The sequence below is a fragment of the Schistocerca gregaria genome, chromosome 8 (assembly GCF_023897955.1).
Source record: "Schistocerca gregaria isolate iqSchGreg1 chromosome 8, iqSchGreg1.2, whole genome shotgun sequence".
Lineage (NCBI taxonomy): Eukaryota > Metazoa > Arthropoda > Insecta > Orthoptera > Acrididae > Schistocerca > Schistocerca gregaria.
In genome coordinates, this window is record NC_064927.1 from 269,029,019 (window position 1) to 269,051,426 (window position 22,408).

Here is a 22,408-nt window from a genome sequence, read left to right on the forward strand (position 1 = left end):
CTTCTTAAAGGTTCCTTACAGTTTCCGCAACGGATACTAAACATGATTAGATACCTCTTCTATTTTTCTGCAAGTACGAACATAAACATCTGCGGCACAAGACATATGACTCAAAGTGTGGGCCATACAAACCTAAAACTCAATCTGAACAGGCCTTGAAGGCCCAATGGATAAAACTGACCACCATACCACCCTCAGCTTATAGGCAAAACCTGGTGTGGATATAGAGGGTCATGTGGTCAGCACACTACTCTTTCAGCTGTTGTCAGTTTTCATGACTGAAAGCCTCCCCCCATCCCCCACCCCCACTTCTCATTCAAGTTGCTCCTCAATTGGCATCACAAGGACTGAGTGTACCCTGTTTAACAACAGTGCTCAGCACAACGAAATGTCATCCATTCAAATGCTAGTAAGCCCAACGTGTTCCACGTTGGTGATCTGATGGTAACTAGTGAGATCTGTGACGAGGTTGTTGGTCAATTACACGTAAGTTCTAAAAAAATGAATTAGTCATTTCTTTATTAAATATTGAAGTAATACATTTTAATCAACTTCTAATGTTTTTACACCATATTCTTCCAACAAAATTAATGAGAAGTGTGACTTCCCTATTTCATCATCAGTTTTTCATACCTTGGCACAACACTGGAAATTAAGACCCACATCTCTTTCTCCACATTAACTCATGGTCTATATTTTGTGTTAATGATTACCAATACTGAAAAACCTACCATGTGTAAGTAGGATGTTGCGAAAGATATTGAAACTCATAGGACCTTGTTAGCTTCTTGCAGATACTCCTGCTTCATCAAGTTCAGAAACTCAAGCAGTGATGAGGAAATAAACTTCGAGTTATATGAGTAATCTGAAGAAATAACAGTAAACTGCTCTTGTTTATCAGTTGTATGTGTTGATGGAAGTTCTGCACTGAACTGATCTATGGTTCAGTTGTGTTGTTTAACTCCTTCTGGAAAGTACTTCATGAAATAATCACTGAATTCAGTTGAATGATGTACAGACATAGACTTCATCATGCAGCGTAAGCTTCTGCAGCTGGTACTGACATCACTTAAAACTTGTGGGCTGATAGGCCATAGTCGGTGTATAAAACTTTCCTCTAACGTTTCCACTCCGACTGAGAAAGACATCTTATGAGTAAAAATGGCGAACTGCAACCACAACTCGAGGGAGCGCCGAATGTTTGAGCAGTGTAGAAGGCACCACAGTCCATCACGTGACGTCAGCTAGGAGATTATCTCTGGTAATGCCAACATTCTCATCGAAAATTAATTTATCTTATTTCTTACATGACAATGTTGATACCCAAAATTATGTCTATTTTAACATCTCCCTCTTTTCTGTTAAACTTATCATGCTGTTTGTAAATCTCAACGGCTTCTCTATACATACAAGAGGAATAATATAATGTTTTCGATATGACGATCGTCTCAGTGAATTTCGTTTCATGATCACCCTCTAGATAAAGATGTTCCGCTATGACCAATTTATTCACATGTCCCAGGCAGCATTTCCTCTTGGGGGTCAACCAAACGAGTGTTAACACTTCGTTTTGTAACACCTACATAAACGAGATCACAGCTACAGGGAATTTTATACACAATCGTTGTAGCCAAAGGATGTTGTATATCTTTTGCCAGTCTTAAACATTCTTTTATCTTGCTGGTGGGTCAGAAGGCAATTTTCACACCATACTTGCTCAAAACATTCCCATTGCGACCTGTAATCATACTGATGATCAGAAGGAAAACCGTCGCTTTGGGCAGTTCTACAATCCCAAAAGCAGTACACATAGAAACAAAATTCAAGTAATTGTCATAACTCTTCACTAATTTTGAAATAATTTATTCAAAAACAAATGGAAAATTAACCTAATTAAAGACTAGATTTTCAGTTCACAGATTGTAGGATATAATAATAATTACACTTGGATATTATAAAAAAAACGAAGTAAGTTTGTTAGAATTCAGTCAAATTGTCGAAACAACCAATGCATAGGATATTTTATAAATTATTCCATCTGAAACTGTAATGAAATGAGTAATCTTGCAGAGAGTATGTTTTTAAAAATAATGAACGCTGTAAGAGAGCAATAACAACTTTTAAAGAAAATTACTAGTTTGGAGACCTAATCACATATGTACCAACGTATGTAGAATTGTTCCATGTTACTGATATAGATCATGAAGTAGTGAAAACAACATTAGATGAAAACCAAGAATTCAATGATTTAAATGAGCAAATAAAAAAACCTTTTAGAATATGACAATATAGCTCAATGTAAATTGATAATTATACTGATTGTTTAAAGATGTAATTTTGAATCAATAACATTACAATCATATAGTAATAAATGGATGAATACCAAGTTAATTAATTAAGTTGACAGTTGTTCAAATATTTCTGGTCTGAAGATTAAAAATTCCAAATAGTATATGAAAGTATTATTAGAATAAATTATATTCATAGAAACCGTTGCTTAATAAAGGCACTGGATGAAAGTGAAAGAGTTAAAACGTATCAGGAAATTAAGAGACACCCCTTTAGTAAAGAACAATAAAGAAGTGAAGAAAATACTTCAAAAACTTAAGAGTGATTAATGCAAACATTCAACAGTGGTCTTACATAGCTGGGCGCTTTTTCACACAGAAACATGATGATCGAAATGAATTGCACATAATTAAGAAATTTAACAAGCAAACTGATTATAATATACTATAAAATTGTCTACATGAGAATAATTAGATATTTATTAATTCTAGAACTCAAGTTTTACAGAAAGATTTAATAACATTTTCAACACATTTCCTTTAAGAACTTTGAATAAGAAAAGCAAGTACATCCAATACAGTGACACCACTTAAAAGTAGACACCACAATTTTAGTATAGAAATCGCAAATGGATTTTGGGTTCTTAACACTTTGCTCTATCTCCCAAAAATGTTGCATGACAAACAATTAAAACCAAAAATTTAAGAATAGAAAATAGGATGGCATTTTAAATAGAACTGAAATTAATGAAAATTTACAAATTCCCAATCTCTTAATGTAGAAGTTTCCAAAACTTGAAAACTTGTGTTCACCATTATTATAATTTTTCCCTAGTTGCTCACAATCGAATGGTAGAAATTTTATTGAATAATTTGTGTACTGAAAGATTCAAGTCTACAAACAATAACTTTGAGACCTATTTATATAGGAAAATTTAAATGTTTTGATTACACTTTATCAAAGTGTTTTTCACTTTTTTAAAAATTACTTTGCTTTTATTAATTTTCCATGAACCAGTTTTAGCATCAGCCAATTTTGACACTAGCCAGCTCCAGCACCCACAAGAAAAAAATTATTTTTGATGAAAAAATTTGCAAAAAAGTTGTTTGTATAAGTAATTTTCAAATTTCTTGCTGACCAAAGTTGGATTTTTTTGTCTGGGTCAAATATTTTGTCTCGGGATTCAGAATTTTTATCTTGTGAGGTTTAATTGCTCTAACACATTAATATATGACAATGACTCATGCTGTAAACAAGAGTCAAAATATTCAGCATATAGACAATATTTCAGGAAAAAAAGTCTTTGTTAATAAAAAATAATTATATACAGTGACATTGAAAGTGAGTTTAACATATGTATCATAACTAAAAGTTGGAAGAAAAAAAGAGAAGTGAACTATACATCTGCTCACTTAAGCTGAACAGTTACAAATGAAAATAAATACGGATCTAAAGAAAAACGGTATCCTGCAAGACTGAAGGAGATGGGAACCATAACAGGAAGTAAATATCCTAAAATGGCAAGTAAAGAAGATTATGAAGAAAAAGGAGGATTGTGTGTGTTTGCAGTCTACAGGCGCTCAACGACGAGGTAAACAGCAGCCATAGTGAATGTGGTTAAAATGGCTAAGAATTTCGTGAGCAATGAGGGGTAAGCCCACAGAACTTCACTCACTCTCTCCCAATCTAACAGTTAACCTGACAAGCACAGCATTTCAGATCCCTCAAGATAATGTAAAATTCTGGAAATGTGCGAAACTGAAATGAAAACACAAGTAAAAAAGAAAAGAGTTAAAATAACTACACAGGAAATTGACTGGCTGACCACTTACAAAAACATGGATGAGCGAACCACCGTAATTACACAACAAAAACTCTTCAAAATGGAGGAGGACGAGGACGAGAACGAGAAGAATCTTGCCAGTTTGCTGGTGCAGCGCCTTCTGGGAGATGACCCTACGTTATTCCAACGTGTACTCTTTATAGACGAGACAACATTCATTAACAACAATAACGTAAATTTATATGACATGCACTATTGGGCAGTGAAAAATTTACACTAGCTGTGTGAGATACAACACCAATGACTGTGAGGCATAAACATATGGTCATCATACGAAATTACGTTGTGGAACCTTACTTCATCCCCTAGTTGTTACCGAGCGAGGTGGCGCAGTGGTTAGACACTGGACTCGCATTCGGAAGGACGACGGTTCAATCCCGCGTCCGGCCATCCTGATTTAGGTTTTCCGTGGTTTCCCTAAATCACTCTAGGCAAATGCTGGGATGGTTCCTCTGAAAGGGCACGGCCGACTTCCTTTCCCATCCTTCCCTAATCCGATGAGACCGATGACCACGCTGTCTGGTCTCCTTCCCCAAACCAACCAACCAACCCTAGTTGTTAAACGGAATGCACTTCCTATCCGTTCTCCTAGAAGAGATACCACCTTATAAGCGACAGTGTACATTGTTTCCCGACAGCTACTCAGCTCGATCTTCACTAGTAGTAATGCAAATGCTGAATGAAATGTTTCCTGACCATTGGATAGAACATAATGCTGCAGTAGAATGGCCAGCAAGGTCCTGTAATTTGACTCCTTTCTTTCGTTGGGGAGCATTGAAAGATGCAGTCTATCAAAAGGCCCCAACTATAACAGACGATATGCGCTGTCGAACAGTAACAACATGCAGCAGCTTATCACCCAGTGTACTTTCACCTGTTCATCTATGCAAACGTGCCTTGCAGTCGATGGTGAACAATTTGAGCGCATGATTAAGCAAAATGTAAAGAAATTCTTTGTTTTGTGGGCAACATGTAGTCAGTCATTCTGAACAAAATGTTTAGTTTATTTAAAGTGCATTCCGTGCAATTACAACTTCGAGTAATGGCTATGGATACATTTGTCTGAATGCAGATGTTTTACCTTTAAGTGGCGTTCAAGCGTCTCCAGACAGACAGATCAAAAATCGTTTTATATTTTCAATCTAAGGAAGTTAAGGAAATAGTTTCTTTTTTTATAGAGCTGTTTATCTTAATCAAGTATGAATGACTGGGGTTTCTGCTTCAGCTTTCGCAAATAAGCAACAAGGGGAGGGTTTCAATGGACAACTGGATTACATAGCTGTAGTTGCTTCCATAAAAAAACTTGGAAACGTACACACATTTGAAATAGTTTTCCTAAGCTCCATCTGATGCACCAGAAGGTAGCAGATGGCGTAGTTCTACTCACAAAAATCGTGCTGGCTCCGGTATCGATGTCGTATGTGAAAAGAAATCCTATCGTTGTAGCACAGGCTTGCATGTAACAATGCAGCATGACATGAAAGCTCTGTTGCCAGATTTTACACTACAGTAGCAGACTCTGGTCGCATTGCTTTCCAATTTTAGTGCATTTCTCGGATTCTTTCGCGAAAGATTTCAACGTCACTGTCGACAAGCGCTATACCGCTATTATTGCCTTTCCAGGGTATACTGAACGTTAAGAAACTATAGGGTTCAATTTAAAAAGAACTTGCTTCAATATCTCGATAGATACAAGAGTTCAGATTCTTTTATCACAAACCAAATTACATGACCCTTAATGTACTATAGTTAGCCGACAATCTCGTTCCGATATCTGAAACCATTCTCGAAATAAAAGGCTTGTTATGTCCTACATGACTCACGCTGTATATATCACCACATGTATTTCCGAAGAGTAAAGTTATTAACGTGGTCCATAAATTTAACATGATGCTTAAAGACCTATGTTCCATCTTGTACGTGATAATCTTAAATGACATGCGGCACACTTATTGGCAAGTAATTTCAACATGAAGTCATGTAACTACCGTCCCATTTCGGTGGCTTGGCTTGAAATCGAAGTGAAAATTTATAGGAGGTTCGAGGAAAAAACACTGCCATCACAAATCATTGGTGACGTTTTAGATGATGCTTGGGATAGTGTTACTGAATTCAAAGACAGTACATGTTTTATCGAATACATTACCGCCAAGTCTAATGTCATTTCGTGAATCTTGGCAATCCATTTCCTTATTGATATAAGTGTACTACTGCAATATGTTGGCTATAGCTGAATATAGTTTCAATTTACTTTTTATACTGTTGTGATAACTTACATGCAGTCCTCTGGTAGAGTTCACAATTCGTTCTGCCTCGACTTCCCTCAGACATTTCATAGTCATAGAATCTTTTTCTTTGTTACAACCAAGGAGTGCCGCATGTGTCTTAGACGTGTTAACCATGTCCTTCATGAGCGCCCATGAGTTGAACGCTACACCAGACTGCGAAATGGCCCGTGAGAACAAACCTGTAAGCATTGCAAAAATAATTTACTAAAGGTGTGCATACAGGCTTACAGTCTCTCTCTCTCTCTCTTCTCTATACGTATTCCTGTACTATCAAATGGAAAATACATATGGCTAACTATAGGACAAATACACTAAAAAGAGACCACTTAATGCCGCAGTTGCAAATGATTTCACAATGAATGCAGGTAAATAATGAATCAACTAATTTGTCATACTTAGACATGCAGAAAAATGTATTTGTAACACAGTATACAAGGGGAATTGGAAAATGTCTTGGCCTGGCAGAGGAAAAGTGCATTTTCACATCAAAAATACCATTATCTTGCAACTTACTCCTACGTTAGTTCTATGTATTTTATTTTAAGTTTTTCCAGTTAGATGGTTATCACGCTAACATGCGACTCTGTGTAGTTTGTAAAATACTCACCTACAGCTGCCATAATTCGTTCACTGAACTCATGACATTCTCAGCTATTTATTTCTTTAGGTGCAGGAAAATGTGAAAGTCAGTGGTTGCCACACTTGTGAATAAGGTACGATCTGTACTTCATATCCCACACTTTTCCCACTGCAAAAATATTTTTATATTGTCATACCCTCTTTAAGAATGAGAGCATTGTTTTGATGAAAAGTGATTATTTTTCGTGAACAAATTATGTGACTTATTTTTTATTTTGGTGCAGAATTTAGTAAGAATTTAACAAGAATTGCATGGTATTCATCAATTATTGTTTTATCTTCTTGAAATTATCAATAAGAAACTTTTGGGCAGATATAGACTTCACTTTTTTTGTTGCAGGGTCACCAACTTCCTCTAACTGCTTTCTTTTCCACTCCTGGTATAAAATTGTGGACTCATCCCCCATTCCCATCATCTGATTTGCACACAGAATTATTTGGATCCTTTTTAGAACACTGTCGAAAACTTTATTTCGTTCAGCACTCAACAAGTGTGGTACTCACTTTGTAAAAAGCTCCCTTATAGTTACTTCTTGATATTAAATGTTCAATATTCTATCTTATCATATGCCAAACGGACCAACTATTTTAAGTCCCTTTTATCACCAATTGTCCGATATGCTTATGTATACTTTCTGTGTCGTTTATTTGTAGGTTCCAATTTTGGATTTCCTTTGTGGTGCTCTATTTCAGGAGAAGTATGGCCTTAGGTTAAATTTAGCAGACTAGTCCCTAACTGTTGAAAATGTACAACCATATTTCTTATTCTGAAGCGCCAAAGAAACTGGTAAATGCATGCGTATTAAAATACAGAGATACGTAAACAGGCAGAATACGGCGCTGCAGTAGTCCTATATAAGATATCAAATCTCAGGCGCAGTTGTTAGATAGGGTACTGCTGTTACAATGCCAGGTTATCAAGATCTAAGGGAGTCTGAACTTGGTGTTATAGTCAGCATCTCCGAGGTAGCGATGAAGTGGCGATTTTCCCATATGACCATTTCATGAGCGTACCGTGAATATCAAGAATCCAGGAAACATCTAATCTCCGACATCGCTGCGGCCAGAAAGAGATCCTGCTAGAACGGGACGAATGATGAGTGAAGAGAATCGTTCAACGTGATAGAAGTGCAACCCTTCCACAAATTGCTGCAGATTTGAATGCTAGGACATCAACAAGGGGCAGCATGTGAATCATTTAACGAAACATGATTAATATAGGCTTTTGGAGCCGAAGGCCCACTCCTAATACCCTTGATGACTGCAGGACACAAAAGCTTTACGCCTCGCCTGGGCCCATCAACTCTGACAATGGCCTGTTGATGACTGGAAACATGTTGCCTGGTCGGACGAGTCTCGTTTGAAATTGTATCGAGGTGATGGCCGTGTACGCGTATGGAGAAAACCCCATGAATCCATAGAAACTGCATGTCAGCAGGGGACTGTTCAAGCTGTCGGAGGCTCTGTAATGATGTGGGGCATGTGATATGGGACCCCCGATACGTTTAGAGACGACTCTGACAGGAGACATGTACGTAAGCATCCTGTCTGATCACCTGAATCCGTTGTTGTCCATTGTATTTTCTGACGGACTAGGGCAATTCAAAATAGCAAAACTTCTTTACTACCTTAAGTGTCTCATTTCCTAATCTAATCACCCGACTTAATTCGAGTTCATTCCATTATCCTCGTTTTGCTTTTGTTGATGTTCATCTTATATACTCCTCTCAAGACACTGTCCATTCCGTTCAACTGCTCTTCCAAGTCCTTTGCTGTCTCTGACAGAATTACAATGTCATCGGTGAACCTCAAAGTTTTTATTTATTCTCCATGGATTTTAATACCTACTCCGAATTTTTCTTTTGTTTCCTTTACTGCTTGCTCAATATACAGATTGAACAACATTGGGGATAGGCTACAACCTTGTCTCACTCCCTTCCCAACCACTGCTTCCGTTTCATGTCCCTCGACTCTTATAACTGCCATCTGGTTTCTGTAGAAATTGTAAATAGCCACTCGCTCCCTGTATTTTACCATAAGGTGAAAGAAAGTACCATGCAACTGTCATTAATCTGCTATATCTGGCAATGTACTCATTGTAAGTTCTGCTTATGGATCACTCCGATTTTGCACTTTATTTCACTGAAGACTACAGAGGGCAACCTCCATAAGCAGTTCAATTGATTAAAAGTATATATGATAACCCTCAGATACTGTATGTCGTGAGAAACAATGAGCTTTCTAGCGGGGATTAAACTTCATATTTATGAAAATACTTTTACTGTACTGTACATATGTATATACAGGGTGGTCCATTGATCGTGACCGGGCCAAATATCTCACGAAAAAATCGTCAAACGAAAAAACTACAAAGAACGAAACTTGTATAGCTTGAAGGGGAAACCAGATGGCGCTATGGTTGGCACCCTAGATGGCGCTGCCATAGGTCAAACGGATATCAATTGCGGTTTTTTAAATAGGAACCCCCATTTTTATTACATATTCGTGTGGTACATAAAGAAATATGAATGTTTTAGTTTGAACGCTTTTTTCGCTTTTTGATAGATGGCGCTGTAATAGTCACAAACATATGGCTCACAATTTTGGACGAACAGTTGGTAACAGATAGGTTTTTTAAATTAAAATACAGAACGTAGGTCCGTTTGAACTTTTTATTTCGCTTGTTCCAATGTGATACATGTACCTGCGTGTGATACATGTACAGGGTGATTACGTGTAAATACCACATTAATGCAATAACTGCTTAAAATGTTGTCCGTCAACCTCAATGCATTTGGCAATACGTGTAACGACATTCCTCTCAACAGCGAGTAGTTCGCCTTCCATAATGTTCGCACATGCATTAACAATGCGCTGACGCATGTTGTCAAGCGTTGTCGATGGATCACGATAGGAAATATCCTTCAACTTTCCCCACAAAAGGAAATCCGGTGACGTCAGATCCGGTGAACGTGCGGGCCATGGTATGGTGCTTCGACGATCAATCCACCTGTTGTGAAATATACCGCTTCAAGCGCATGCAACCTATGTGCCAGACATCCATCATTTTGGAAGTACATCGCCATTCTCTCATGCAGTGAAACATCTAGTAATAACATCGGTGGAACATTACGTAGGAAGTCAGCATACATTGCACCATTTAGATTGCCATCGATAAAATGGGGGCCAATTTCCTTTCTCCCATAATGCCGCACCATATATTAACCCGCCAAGGTCGCTAATGTTCCACTTGTCGCAGCCATCGTGGATTTTCCGGTGCCACGTTGCCGCTGTTGGTGAATGACGCTTCGTCGCTAAATAGAACGCGTGCAAAAAATCTGTCATCACCCCGTAATTTCTCTTGTGCCCAGTGGCAGAACTGTACACGATGTTCAGAGTCATCGCCATGGAATTCCTGGTGCATAGAAATATGGTACGGGTGCAATCGATGTTGATGTAGCATTCTCTACAGCGACGTTTTTCACATTCCAGATTCTCGCGCAAAATGTCTGCTACTGATGTGCGGATTAGCCGCCACAGCAGCTAAAACACCTACTTGGGCATCATCATTTGTTGCAGGTCGCGGTTGACGTTTCACATGTGGCTGAACACTTCCTGTTTGCATAAATAACGTAACTATCCGGCGAACGGTCCGGACACTTGCATGATGTCGTCCAGGATACCGAGCAGCATGCATAGCACACGCCCGTTGGGCATTTTGATCACAATAGCCATACATCAACACGATATCGATCTTTTCCGCAACTGGTAAACGGTCCATTTTAACATGGGTACTGTATCACGAAGAAAATACCGTCCGCACTGGCGGAATGTTACTTGATACCACGCACTTATACGTTTGTGACTATTACAGCACCATCTATCACAAAGCGAAAAAAGTGGTCCAATTAAAGCATTCATATTTCTTTATGGACTACACGAATATGTAATAAAAAATGGGGGTTCCTATTTAAAAAAAGCGGAGTTGATATCCGGTGGACCTATGGCAGCGCCTTCTAGCGGGCCAACCATAGCGCCATCTGGTTTCCCCCTTCAAGCTAGACGAGTTTCGTTCTTTGTAGTTTTTTCGTTTGATGCTTATTTTGTGAGATATTTGGCCCAGTCACTATCAATGCACCACCTGTACAGTCTTTACTGAAATATAAATAACATATATTTAGTAAGAAATGTATTTGCAGTTACTGGAATTGTACTACTTCTCATTTTCATCTTTATATTATTTCTTTTTTGTATACATATTTAATATCTGACGAAGTAAAAAGTGTAACTGTTGCTGTCACATGCAATTGATGCACACAGTGGCTACTGTCATCTACAATGAAACATTTCCCTGTTTTACAACATCAGACTATAGTACTGGTATATCCCATGTCACTACCCCTGCCAGGTAGTCCACACCTTTGTCATACTGGCATGTCAACATACCTACTTTTAGGCGAGACCAAAAGAGGCAAGAACTTCAGTGGTTGTCATCAGAGGAATACTTTTTTCATGCCTTGTCATTTGCAGCAATCGTGCGTCACAATGACAACACCGTGCTTGCGGAGCCAACAAGGGGAGTGCCTATTGTTACCCTTAGCATTAGTCAGTAGCAAGATTTCAGTGTACTATTCCAAGCCGTTTTATAATTAGTGGCTCAGCGAGACGGCAGCTGAGTTTGTCAGAATTCAGCAAAGTAAATCAATGGTAGAACCAAGAATTCAGGATCCTTGACAACCAGCAGTTATCGTTGGCAACCAGGAATCAGTCTTCACCTGTTTCTTGTCAGAGGGCATCAGCTATACAGGCCAGAGCTTGTGTTAGCTGCAGTTGGTAGAGAGCTGGCACTGTGTGGATTGGGCCACTACAGCATTAGCAGTGATGTGGTAACGGATTTTGCTTTGGGATGGGTGTTTACATTGTTTACATCTGGATGTGACGGTTCTTTTATGGAACTTAGATCTCAGTTTGGACAGATTTGTTTTTGTTCAGTCTGAGCTGGATGCACATTGTAGTGCGACAATAAATGTTCATGTATTTGTAATAATTATTTCTGCTGCAGAAAACATACAAATGCCAATTTCAAACATTGCTTCCAAAGTTGTTCAAAATAGTTTTAACTCATATCGTGATGCAAATACTTCCACAATCGTCAGGAGATAATCCTGAGGAATGGAGTGAGTGACCTTTGAAATCCCTGTAAGTTACAAGGAGATGGAACAGTGGCAGTGCCAAACAACTTTACACATGGGAAATTAGAAACGTAGATTTGAGCACTTCATTTTGTATATCTATAATTAACAGAACATAGATGTTTAAAAGTGTAATTATATATATTTATTATCCTGTATTCATAGTCCCATTCCTAACAGCTGTTAGAATTAATAGTTTTTAAAAATATCTAGAGAAATAGCAAAACATCATCACATTCCACAAGGAGTGGCTTGTCGTTGGAAGTACTTAATTCAATAGTAATCTACATCTACATCCATACTCCGCAAGCCACCTGACGGTGTGTATAACAAAATTATTGTTTCATATTTCTGATTTAATGTCTGTTCTGAAATGATCACAAGATAGTATATTTGTTATATGAGTATCATTTCCATTCTCAATTCTATGGTTAATCTATCTACAGCTTTATCGGCTCTGGTTGTTATTCGACTTGTACTGTTTAATGTGCTGTAAGATAAACGCTTTTAGAATTAATACTTTTAGGCCTGCTCGAATTACTTCGAAATTTGTTGTGAGGTTTCGTATTATTCGTTTATTCAATATTGGTATAGTGGTGATGAAGTCAGACTGTCATTGTGCAACAGTCAAGTTAAAAATCTAATAGTCATTACATGGCGGAAAAATTAATTATACTTGACTCTATACAAAGTACAAAATATATAAATGGGAGAGTTTATGACCAAGGCAACATTAGTTGCGACAATTTTATTAAGATGCCTACTGAGTATATACCTAGTCGCGATCATAATTTTAAAGAAATGATTGGCAAATTGACATTATATCTGCGAGTCTTTCGAATATATGTGTTTTTCAGATATTGATATAGGATATGAAATATCATGGGACCATAAATAGTGGGAATGAAAGACAAAAGTAATGGCGTTCAGAAGCATCAACAACTTAGACACTGACAATAATAGTATTTTGATGCAACAGTGCTAAATGATCCGTCAAAATGCAGTAGGATCTAATTACGATTAAACGAAATTACACATTAATTATGGAACCAGATCTAAACAAAGGCACAAACAGAAGTGTATAATTCAATGCAGCCATCTTGCATTACAATGAAGATTTTCTCTGTTTCCCTTATGTTGAAAATAGAACTCACCAATAGCAATTGTATTCTATGTTGTAATTTTATGCATTATCAGGAACGTATTTGATGTACCCATGCACTTTCCACAATATTTACTCTGATAATCTCATATCTAATTGTATTTTTGTATGTGTTATATTCTCATTACGTTAAGCTGAATTAGATGCTAAGAGTTTTTAGTAACATTGTTGTCCACCACATGATAATGATGCTTAATTAAAAACTAGATATTTGTTCAGTTGATGACTTACTATGCAACGTATTTAATCATTTCTGGGTAACTTCACAGTATATTGAAACAAGTAATGATACCTTCAGTGTGATGTGATGCTAATATACACATACCAAAAAAAGTTTTCCATCACCTCGGTTCAGAGGGTTCCAGAACCTGTACAGAAAATTGGAACAGAGATCAACATAAACATCATTTCCGGCCTTTTTATTGATCATGAAAACCACACATTGCATGTTATACCACCATACAACGAGACCTACAGAGGTGGTGGTTCAGACTGCTGTACACACCGGTACCTCTAATACCAGTAGCACGTCCTCTTGCATTCGTTATGGCATACTATCCAAAAGTTGATCAAGGCACTCCTCAACGGCGATTCGGCGTAGATCCCTCAGAGTGTTTGGTGGGTCGCGTCGTCCATAAACAGCCCTGTCCCAGGCATGTTCGATAGGGTTCATGTCTGGAGTACATGGTGGCCGCTCTTGTCGAGCGATGTCGTTATCCTGAAGGACGTCATTCACAAGATCTGCACGATGGGGGCGTGAATTGTCGCTCATGAAGACGAATGCCTCGCCAATATGCTGCCGCTATGGTTGCACTATTAGTGGGAGGATGGCATTCACAGCCGTTACGGCGCCTTCCATGACCACCAGCGGCGAAATTAGGCCCCGCATAACGCCACCCCAAAACAGCAGGGAACCTCCACATTGCTGCACTATGTGTCTAAGGCGTTCAGTCTGACCGGGTTGCCTCCAAACACGTCTCCGACGATTGTCTGGTTGAAGGCATATGCGACACTCATCGGTGAAGAGAACGTGATGCCAATTCTGAGCGGTCCATTCGGCATGTTGTTGAGCCCTTGTGTACCGCACTGCATGGTGTCTTGGTTGCAAAGATGGACCTCGCCATAGACGTCGGTAGTGAAGTTGCGCATCATGCAGCCTATTGTACACAGATTGAGTCGTAACACTACGACCAGTGGCTGCACGAAAAGCAGTATTCAACAGGGTGGCCTAAGCGAGGCATGTTATCGACAGTTCCTGTCTCTCTGTATCTCCTCCATACCCGAACAACATCGCTTTGGTTCACTCCGAGATGCATGGACACTTCCCTTATTGAGAATCTTTCCTGGCAAAAAGTAACAACGCGGACGCGATTTAACCGCGGTATTGACTGTCTAGGCATGGCTGAACTACAGACAACACGAGCCGTGTACCTTCTTCCTGGTGGAGTGACTAGAACTGATAGGCTGTCAGACCACCACCGCTGCTCATGCATGTTTGTTTACATCTTTGGGCGGGTTTAGTGACATATCTCAACAGTTAAAGGGGCCGTGTCTGTGATACAACATCCACAGCCAACGCCTATTTTCAGGAGTTCGGGGAACCGGGGTGATGCAGAACTTTTTTTTGATGCGTGTATAACATAAACTAAATATTTACGAGGACCAGTTAGTGGGAATATCATTGCCTGAGCAGCAGTCGTTATTCAATACGCGATCTGTATTATTGACAATTGCTTTCTTTAGGACCATATTCTGCGTAAGTGAACAGAACCAAAGGAACTCTGAAAAGACATATGTTAAATTCCTTCATTTTTTTAAAACAAACTGTATTCTATACATTGCAGTGAACCTCAAGTTCCGTTCTGCTTCGATATCTACTGAACAAAATACGCGCTTACCGAATATCAGAACGGTCATACGAGCGATTCTTAGCAAGCAGCAATCGGGGCGTTGTTGTTAAGGAAACTCACTGTGAGAGACGAAATTAGCTCTCAAGTTGCGCCAAAGAAGACAGTTCACGTTTACGATGAATATAAATGACCTAAGAGATAACGTTTGTATCACTTTATTGTTCACAGACAGCGCAACTGTGTAGAGACTGGACACACTGTTATATAATAGTGACGAAATGCAGAAATACTTGCCAGTGATAAGCCCTTGGCTTAAAGACTGGTAGCTGTCCTTCAATATAAATAAGTATCATTTTAATGGTGTTCTTCTGGGTATACAGCCGAGTAGTTTCCATTCAGTGCAAAAAACACAACTATCGTTTTGGCTGCACGTTGGTCCTTAATCACAATATAATTTTTAAAGGGAAAAAATCGAAATAATAATTATATAAACAGAAAGTAACACCAGTAAATCAAGTGAACGACTCCATAAAATCGACAACACTCTCGGCAGTAAGTCAGTAGAAACCGTCGAATCGCCAAGTCATCGTCACCATTATCAGCCTTTTGAAATTCATTTCTGGATACAGACTTCCCTTGCCTTTACCTTCATAAAAAGCCATGCTACTCAAACATGGTTTCTAGTCACCCACACGCCTTCCAAGAGATTCGTCGCCAAGGTCTTTTCTTATCTCTTACAGGCCAACAAAAAATTTACTTGGTCTGTTTATCGCGTTCAGCTGGCTCCATGGCCCATTCCTTTCTCTCTTGGTAATTTCCAACATGCATCTCTCTATTGCTTGTTAGGAATGTTTACTTTCTGAACGGTTTTCGCATTAAAAGTCCATATCTTACTGGTATATCTTAAAACTGGGGATACGCACTAATGGTAAACTTTCCATTTGAGGCCGTAGGAATCTTCATTTTTAAAAATCTATTTGGTTTCCAACACTGAGCTTTTGTGTATTTCACTTGTTGTCCTTTGCTGTAATCAACTGCCCTAAATACAAGAACTCATCAATTGTTACTTGACTTTATTGTTAATTTGTACAATTGATATGGTGATTTACAATATTTTAGTCGTATTAAAATGACTTGTAGACATAATTGCAAAGTTCCTCTGTTAAGTTCTTCCATTTGTTGTAGATGCACCACAGGCAAACAGTACAATGTCATCAGCAAAACGAAAGGGGGAGAGGGGTCAGATATGATCAGTCAATCGGTATTCCTTCTTTGTTTCCCTTGTTCAGTGGTCTAAAAACTGCTGAAATTAGTTCTAGTTATATGGAATCTCCTTGTCTGACTCCTCATGGTGGATATCGGTTTCAAATAAATCTGAAGAGTCTCCAGGAATTAAAATTCAACCATGCAGAATGCTTCTAAAAAAACATGTGTCTATTAAGTTCCTGAACATGGTTGGAAAATCTGGGATGCTTATGTTGTATTAACAGTACAAATAGGAAATATTCATAGAGGAACATAGTGAATCGCAAGAAAGGCGTGGAAATACTAACCAGATTCGACCAAGTACGCTACATACAGAACGCACACTTTTGTGCAGTATTTCCCATAAAATTCGAAACACCAGTTACCAGTTAAGTAACTCTTTACAGTACAGCCAGCAATGCTTTTTCCTAACAGAAATGAAAGCAAACTTTGGTCCCACGAAAAGAAGAACGACGAATAACTCACCTCTGGACATTGGAGAGAAGAGATGCAAGTGAACACAGGCGCCGCCTGCTCCCTCGCCCATGATAGTGACGCGAAACCGATCACCGTGAAAATATTTGATGTAGTCTTTCACCCACTGGAGCGCCATCACCTGGTCGTAGAGCCCCATGTTGCCAGGAGCATCACGTTGATTCAAGCTGAAGAAACCTGCAGAACAATATAATGTAAGGTGACACGCACACACACACATTATATATACACTACTGGCCATTAAAATTTCTACACCAAGAAGAAATGCAGATGATAAACAGGTATTCATTGGACAAATATATTATACTAGAACTGCCATGCAATTACATTTTCACGCAATTTGGGTGCACAGATCCTGAGAAATCAGTACCCAGAACCACCACCTCTGGGCGTAGTAACGGCCTTGATATGCTTGGGCATTGGGTCAAACAGATCTTGGATAGCGTGTACAGGTACAGCTGCCCATGCAGCTTCAACACGATGCCACAGTTCATCAAGAGTAGTGACTAGCGTATTATGACGTGCCAGTTGCTCCACCACCATTGACCAGACGTTTTCAATTGGTGAGAGATCTGGAGAATGTGTTGGCCAGGGCACCAGTCGAACATAAAAAGCCGGTATAGGACGTGCAACTTGCGGTCGTGCATTATCCTGCTCAATGTAGGGTTTCGCAGGGATCGAATGAAGGGCAGAGCCACGGGTCGTAACACATCTGAAATGTAACGTTCACTGTTCAAAGTGCCGTCAATGGGAACAAGAGGTGACCGAGACGTGTAACTAATGGCAACCCATACCATTACGCCGAGTGATACGCCAGTATGGCGATGACGAATACACGCTTCCAATGTGCGTTCACCACGATGTCGCCAAACACAGATGCCACCATCACGATGCTGTAAACAGAACCTGGATTCATCCGAAAAAATGACGTTTTGCTATTCGTGCACCCAGGTTCGTCGTTGAGTACACCATCGCAGGCGCTCCTGTCTGTAATGCAGCGTCAAGTGTAACCGCACCCATGGTCTCCGAGCTGATAGTCCATGCTGCTGCAAACGTCGTTTAACTATTCTTGCAGATGGTTGTTGTCTTGCAAAGGTCCCCATCTGTTGACTCAGGGATCGAGACGTGGCTGCACGATCCGTTACAGCTGTGTGGATAATATGCCTGTGATCTCGACTGCTAGTGATACGAGGCCGTTGGGATCCAGCACGACGTTCCGTATTTCCCTTCTGAACCCACCGATTCCATATTCTGCTAACAGTCATTGGATCTCGACCAACGCGAGCAGCAATGTTGCGATACGATAAACCGCAATCGCGATAGGCTACAATCCGACCTTTATCAAAGTCGAAAACGTGATGGTACGCATTTCTCCTCCTTAGACGAGGCATCACAACAACGTTTCACCAGGCAACGCCGGTCAACTGCTGTTTGTGTATGAGAAATCGGTTGGAAACTTTCCTCATGTCAGCACGTTGGAGTGTGGCCACCGGCACCAACCTTGTGTGAATGCTCTGAAAAGCTAATCATTTGCATATCACTTCCTGTCGGTTAAATTTCGCGTCTGTAACACGTCATCATCGTGGTGTAGCAATTTTAATGACTCACAGTGACGATCTACCCGTCACATTTATTTATTTTATTCGTATGTTTCACTTAACACACTGTACCGTGTTTCAAGCATGTTTCGCTTATCATCAGACGTTTGTGCATACAAGTGTTACTTAGAGATAAAATGTGTTAGTCTAAATTAACCTAGAACAAGTTTTTTTATTGCTAAAGTGGCTAATGGGTATTTGGGGGGTAGTGGGAGAGGGGGGGGGGGGAGTTGGGAAGGGCAGTGGGTGGCCGGAAACAGAGTGCATAATTGTCTTCTGCTGGTACAGAGCTGTGCCTTGCAGTCGTGATTGACACCACAGCCTGTGCACGATGCGGGTGGTTTTGAATGAGATTTTATGGCTTAATATGTAATCGTGTGATATACGTTTTATATGACGGTTGTTCATGTACGACTCTGACATCTCAAATCCTCATCTGCATCATTGGCGTACTGGCGGGAGCTGTTGTCAATATTCCACAACTGCACTGTTGATTTTATACCGTTTTTCGACGTACTTTCCTTGCACGAACTGAAAGATAGTGCCACAAGCAAAGTTATAATCTATAAGAGGTATGCGGATGACACCCTCATTCTGTTTGATGGAATAGCTGATGAAATAACAGCACTTTTTACTAAATTCAAAACCTGCATATAAATATCCAGTGCGCCCCTGAATATGAAGAAAACGACACCATACCTTTCCTTCCCATGAAAATGTCAAAACGGAACCAGCAGTTGTCTTTCAATGTTCACAGAAAACCTATTGCTGGAGACACCACTATACCACAGTTCTCTACATGTCCCACCCTCCATAAAAAGCTGCCCACAAATTGCTACTGCAACATACACGCCTCCCACAAGAAAAAGAAACCATAAAATGCATTTCAATAACCACTAGATATAATCATTCACTCATTAACACAATGACACAACAAATAAAAAACAAACTGAACATACAACAACAAACTACACTCACAACTTACAGCACCCGAGCAGTGAAATATGTCAAAATTTCATATCATAGTGTAATGTCTATTAAACCGGCTAGGTGATTCACAAACAGAGGTGTCAAAATCAGCTTCAGCATCAACAAGGACCTAAGTAGAAAGCTTATTCAAAATATAGTAATAGTGTCGGAAGTTCCATGCGGCTTTTCGCGGATGATGCTGTAGTATACAGAGAAGTTGCAGCGTTAGAAAGTTGTAGCGAAATGGAGGAAGATCTGCAGCGGATAGGCACTTGGTGCAGGAAGTGACAACTGACCCTAACATAGACAAATGTAATGTATTGCGAATACATAGAAAGAAGGATCCCTTATTGTATGATTATATGATAGCGGAACAAACACTGGTAGCAGTTACTTCTGTAAAATATCTGGGAGTATGCGTGCGGAACGATTTGATGTGGAATGATCATATAAAATTAATTGTTGGTTAGGCGGGTACCTGGTTGAGATTCATTGGGAGAGTCCTTAGAAAATGTAGTCCATCAACAAAGGAGGTGGCTTACAATACACTCGTTCGACCTATACTTGAGTATTGCTCATCAGAGTCCATCAACAAAGGAGGTGCCTTACAAAACACTCGTTCGACCTATACTTGAGTATTGCTCATCAGTGTGGGATCCGTACCAGATCGGGTTGACGGAGGAGATAGAAAAGATCCAAAGAAGAGCGGCGCGTTTCGTCACAGGGTTATTTGGTGACCGTGATAGCGTTACGGAGATGGTTAGCAAACTCAAGTGGCAGACTCTTCAAAAGAGGTGCTCTGCATCGCGGTGTAGCTTGCTCGCCAGGTTTCGAGAGGGTGCGTTTCTAGACGAGGTATCGAATATATTGCTTCCGCCTACTTATACCTCCCGAGGAGATCACGAATGTAAAATTAGAGAGATTCGAGCGATCACGGAGGCTTTCAGACAGTCGTTCTTCCCGCGAACCATACGCGACTGGAACAGAAAAGGAGGTAATGACAGTGGCACGTGAAGTGCCCTCCGCCACACACCGTTGAGTGGATTGCGGAGTATAAATGTAGATGTAGATAAAGCCGCAAGATACAGATCACAGCACATCTGCCTTTCACAAAATAACCTGCAACCAATGCAACAGATCTTGTATGAACCAGACAGACAGAAATTTCAGACCTCAATTTAAAAAACATATAAGACTGGCATAGCCTAGAGAAATGCAGCAAATCAACGGCTGTAACACACATTAGAGACACAGGGCTCCCTCTGATAATCTACGACAAATTGAACATTTTGCATAAAATCGAAAGAAGGCAAAGAATGGACATTATGGAAGAAATGGAAATTTTCATTCATAATACAAAAAATGTTGATAATATTCTTAATGAGATAATTGAACCGAAAAACTCAAAATTTTGCAGTAGCCTTAAATTATTACTAATGCAAGGCAGTTAAGATAAGCCAGTGTGAAACTATCGGTATATTGCTGAAAGAAACCACAATCGATACTAACCCTCACACTGCAAGACCACAATATTGTTTTTGATATATAGAGTTTACATCTGTGTTTGTACAGCGGAAGTTCGTCAAAAAGCAGAGTAAAATAAGCAGTGCAATATTGGATATTCGAACAACAGTTCCGCCAATGCACCAACGACGCACATGAAGATTATGGAGGTCAAAATCGTTAAGTGAAGACCAGACATATTAAAAGTACATGACACGATTAACATGGCATGACAACCGGCGCAAAACTATCTGCAACCTGCACGGGCTGAGGTATCAACCATAACATCGAGGCATGGCTCCACGCAAAAAGAAGACAAAAATGGACATCGATTTCTGGCCACTCACTGCCGCAAAATACCCTAATAGCCATTCAGCAATAGAACAGATTACCAGAATAGTTCAAGGTTAATTTAAATTTAGACATTTTTTCTTTAAGTAACGTTTGCATGCCAAAGGCCTGATCATGAGTGAAACATGCCCGAAACGTGTTGCAATGCATAAAATAATGTGATTGATAGCAGAAACATACAAATAATTATTCCAGAAAGTCACAGTTTGTAAACTTGGTCAGCTTGGATACAATTAATTAAAAATGGAAATCAGTACAACAACAGAGAAGAAAAAATCTCATTGCTCTCATATTCTGTGCTACCAGGATACAGATCACTGTATGGTGAAGATTGGATGGGATACAAAATCAGAACTATTTTATTAGACTAACTACAGGAAAGTCAAAACTGCAGTGTGCTTTGAACTTGGACGCTTGTCACTTGTACGGAATGCTCTTCTAATTAAGCCATCTAAGCGCGCCTCACGGACCAATTCAAGGTATGACATGGCCACAGCGTCCTTTTCATTACTTATGGATTCGAATCCCGGTGCATTACAGTTTCATGTCTCATGTATAATACGTGAGTTTGCAGAAGATTTCACTGAAAGACTTTATTTTTCAGCCCAAAAACGTATTTATTTTTCGACATACTCTCTCTCTGGTTAATTGAAGTTTGTTCAAAGGTCTTCCACATCATGGATTGCATTCCTGGAAGGCAAAGGGTATCAAAGCTGGTGAATGGAATGGGTAGTCCAACAATTTTGTACTTCGGAACCGTCAATGAGATTTATCTCGTGTCTGTGCTTTAAGCGTTATTCAATTCCAAGTATTGAGTAGTGGTCCTGCTTTCTGTTTACCGGAATATCAACTGGCCGTACATTGGAAGCAGAGTACTGGCTTATTTTACCTGTATGGTTATAGATTCTTTCTTTGTTAACACACAAAAATGCTTCAGAAACATTTTTGAAATAGTGTGGTACTATAAAATGAACCTGAAATCTA

At 39.5% G+C, this 22,408-nt stretch overlaps 1 protein-coding gene across 1 annotated transcript in view; it reads right to left on the minus strand.

The window, feature by feature from the left end:
- LOC126284614 (carboxylesterase 1C-like) overlaps window positions 1-22,408 on the minus strand; it is a 487,963-nt gene that overhangs the window by 241,403 nt on the left and 224,152 nt on the right. The window contains exons 6-7 of the mRNA XM_049983679.1: window positions 16,995-17,180; window positions 6,409-6,599 (exon numbers count right to left, since the gene is read on the minus strand). Of these exons, the coding sequence (XP_049839636.1) occupies window positions 6,409-6,599; window positions 16,995-17,180 (377 nt within the window). The remainder of the gene's footprint in view (window positions 1-6,408; window positions 6,600-16,994; window positions 17,181-22,408) is intronic.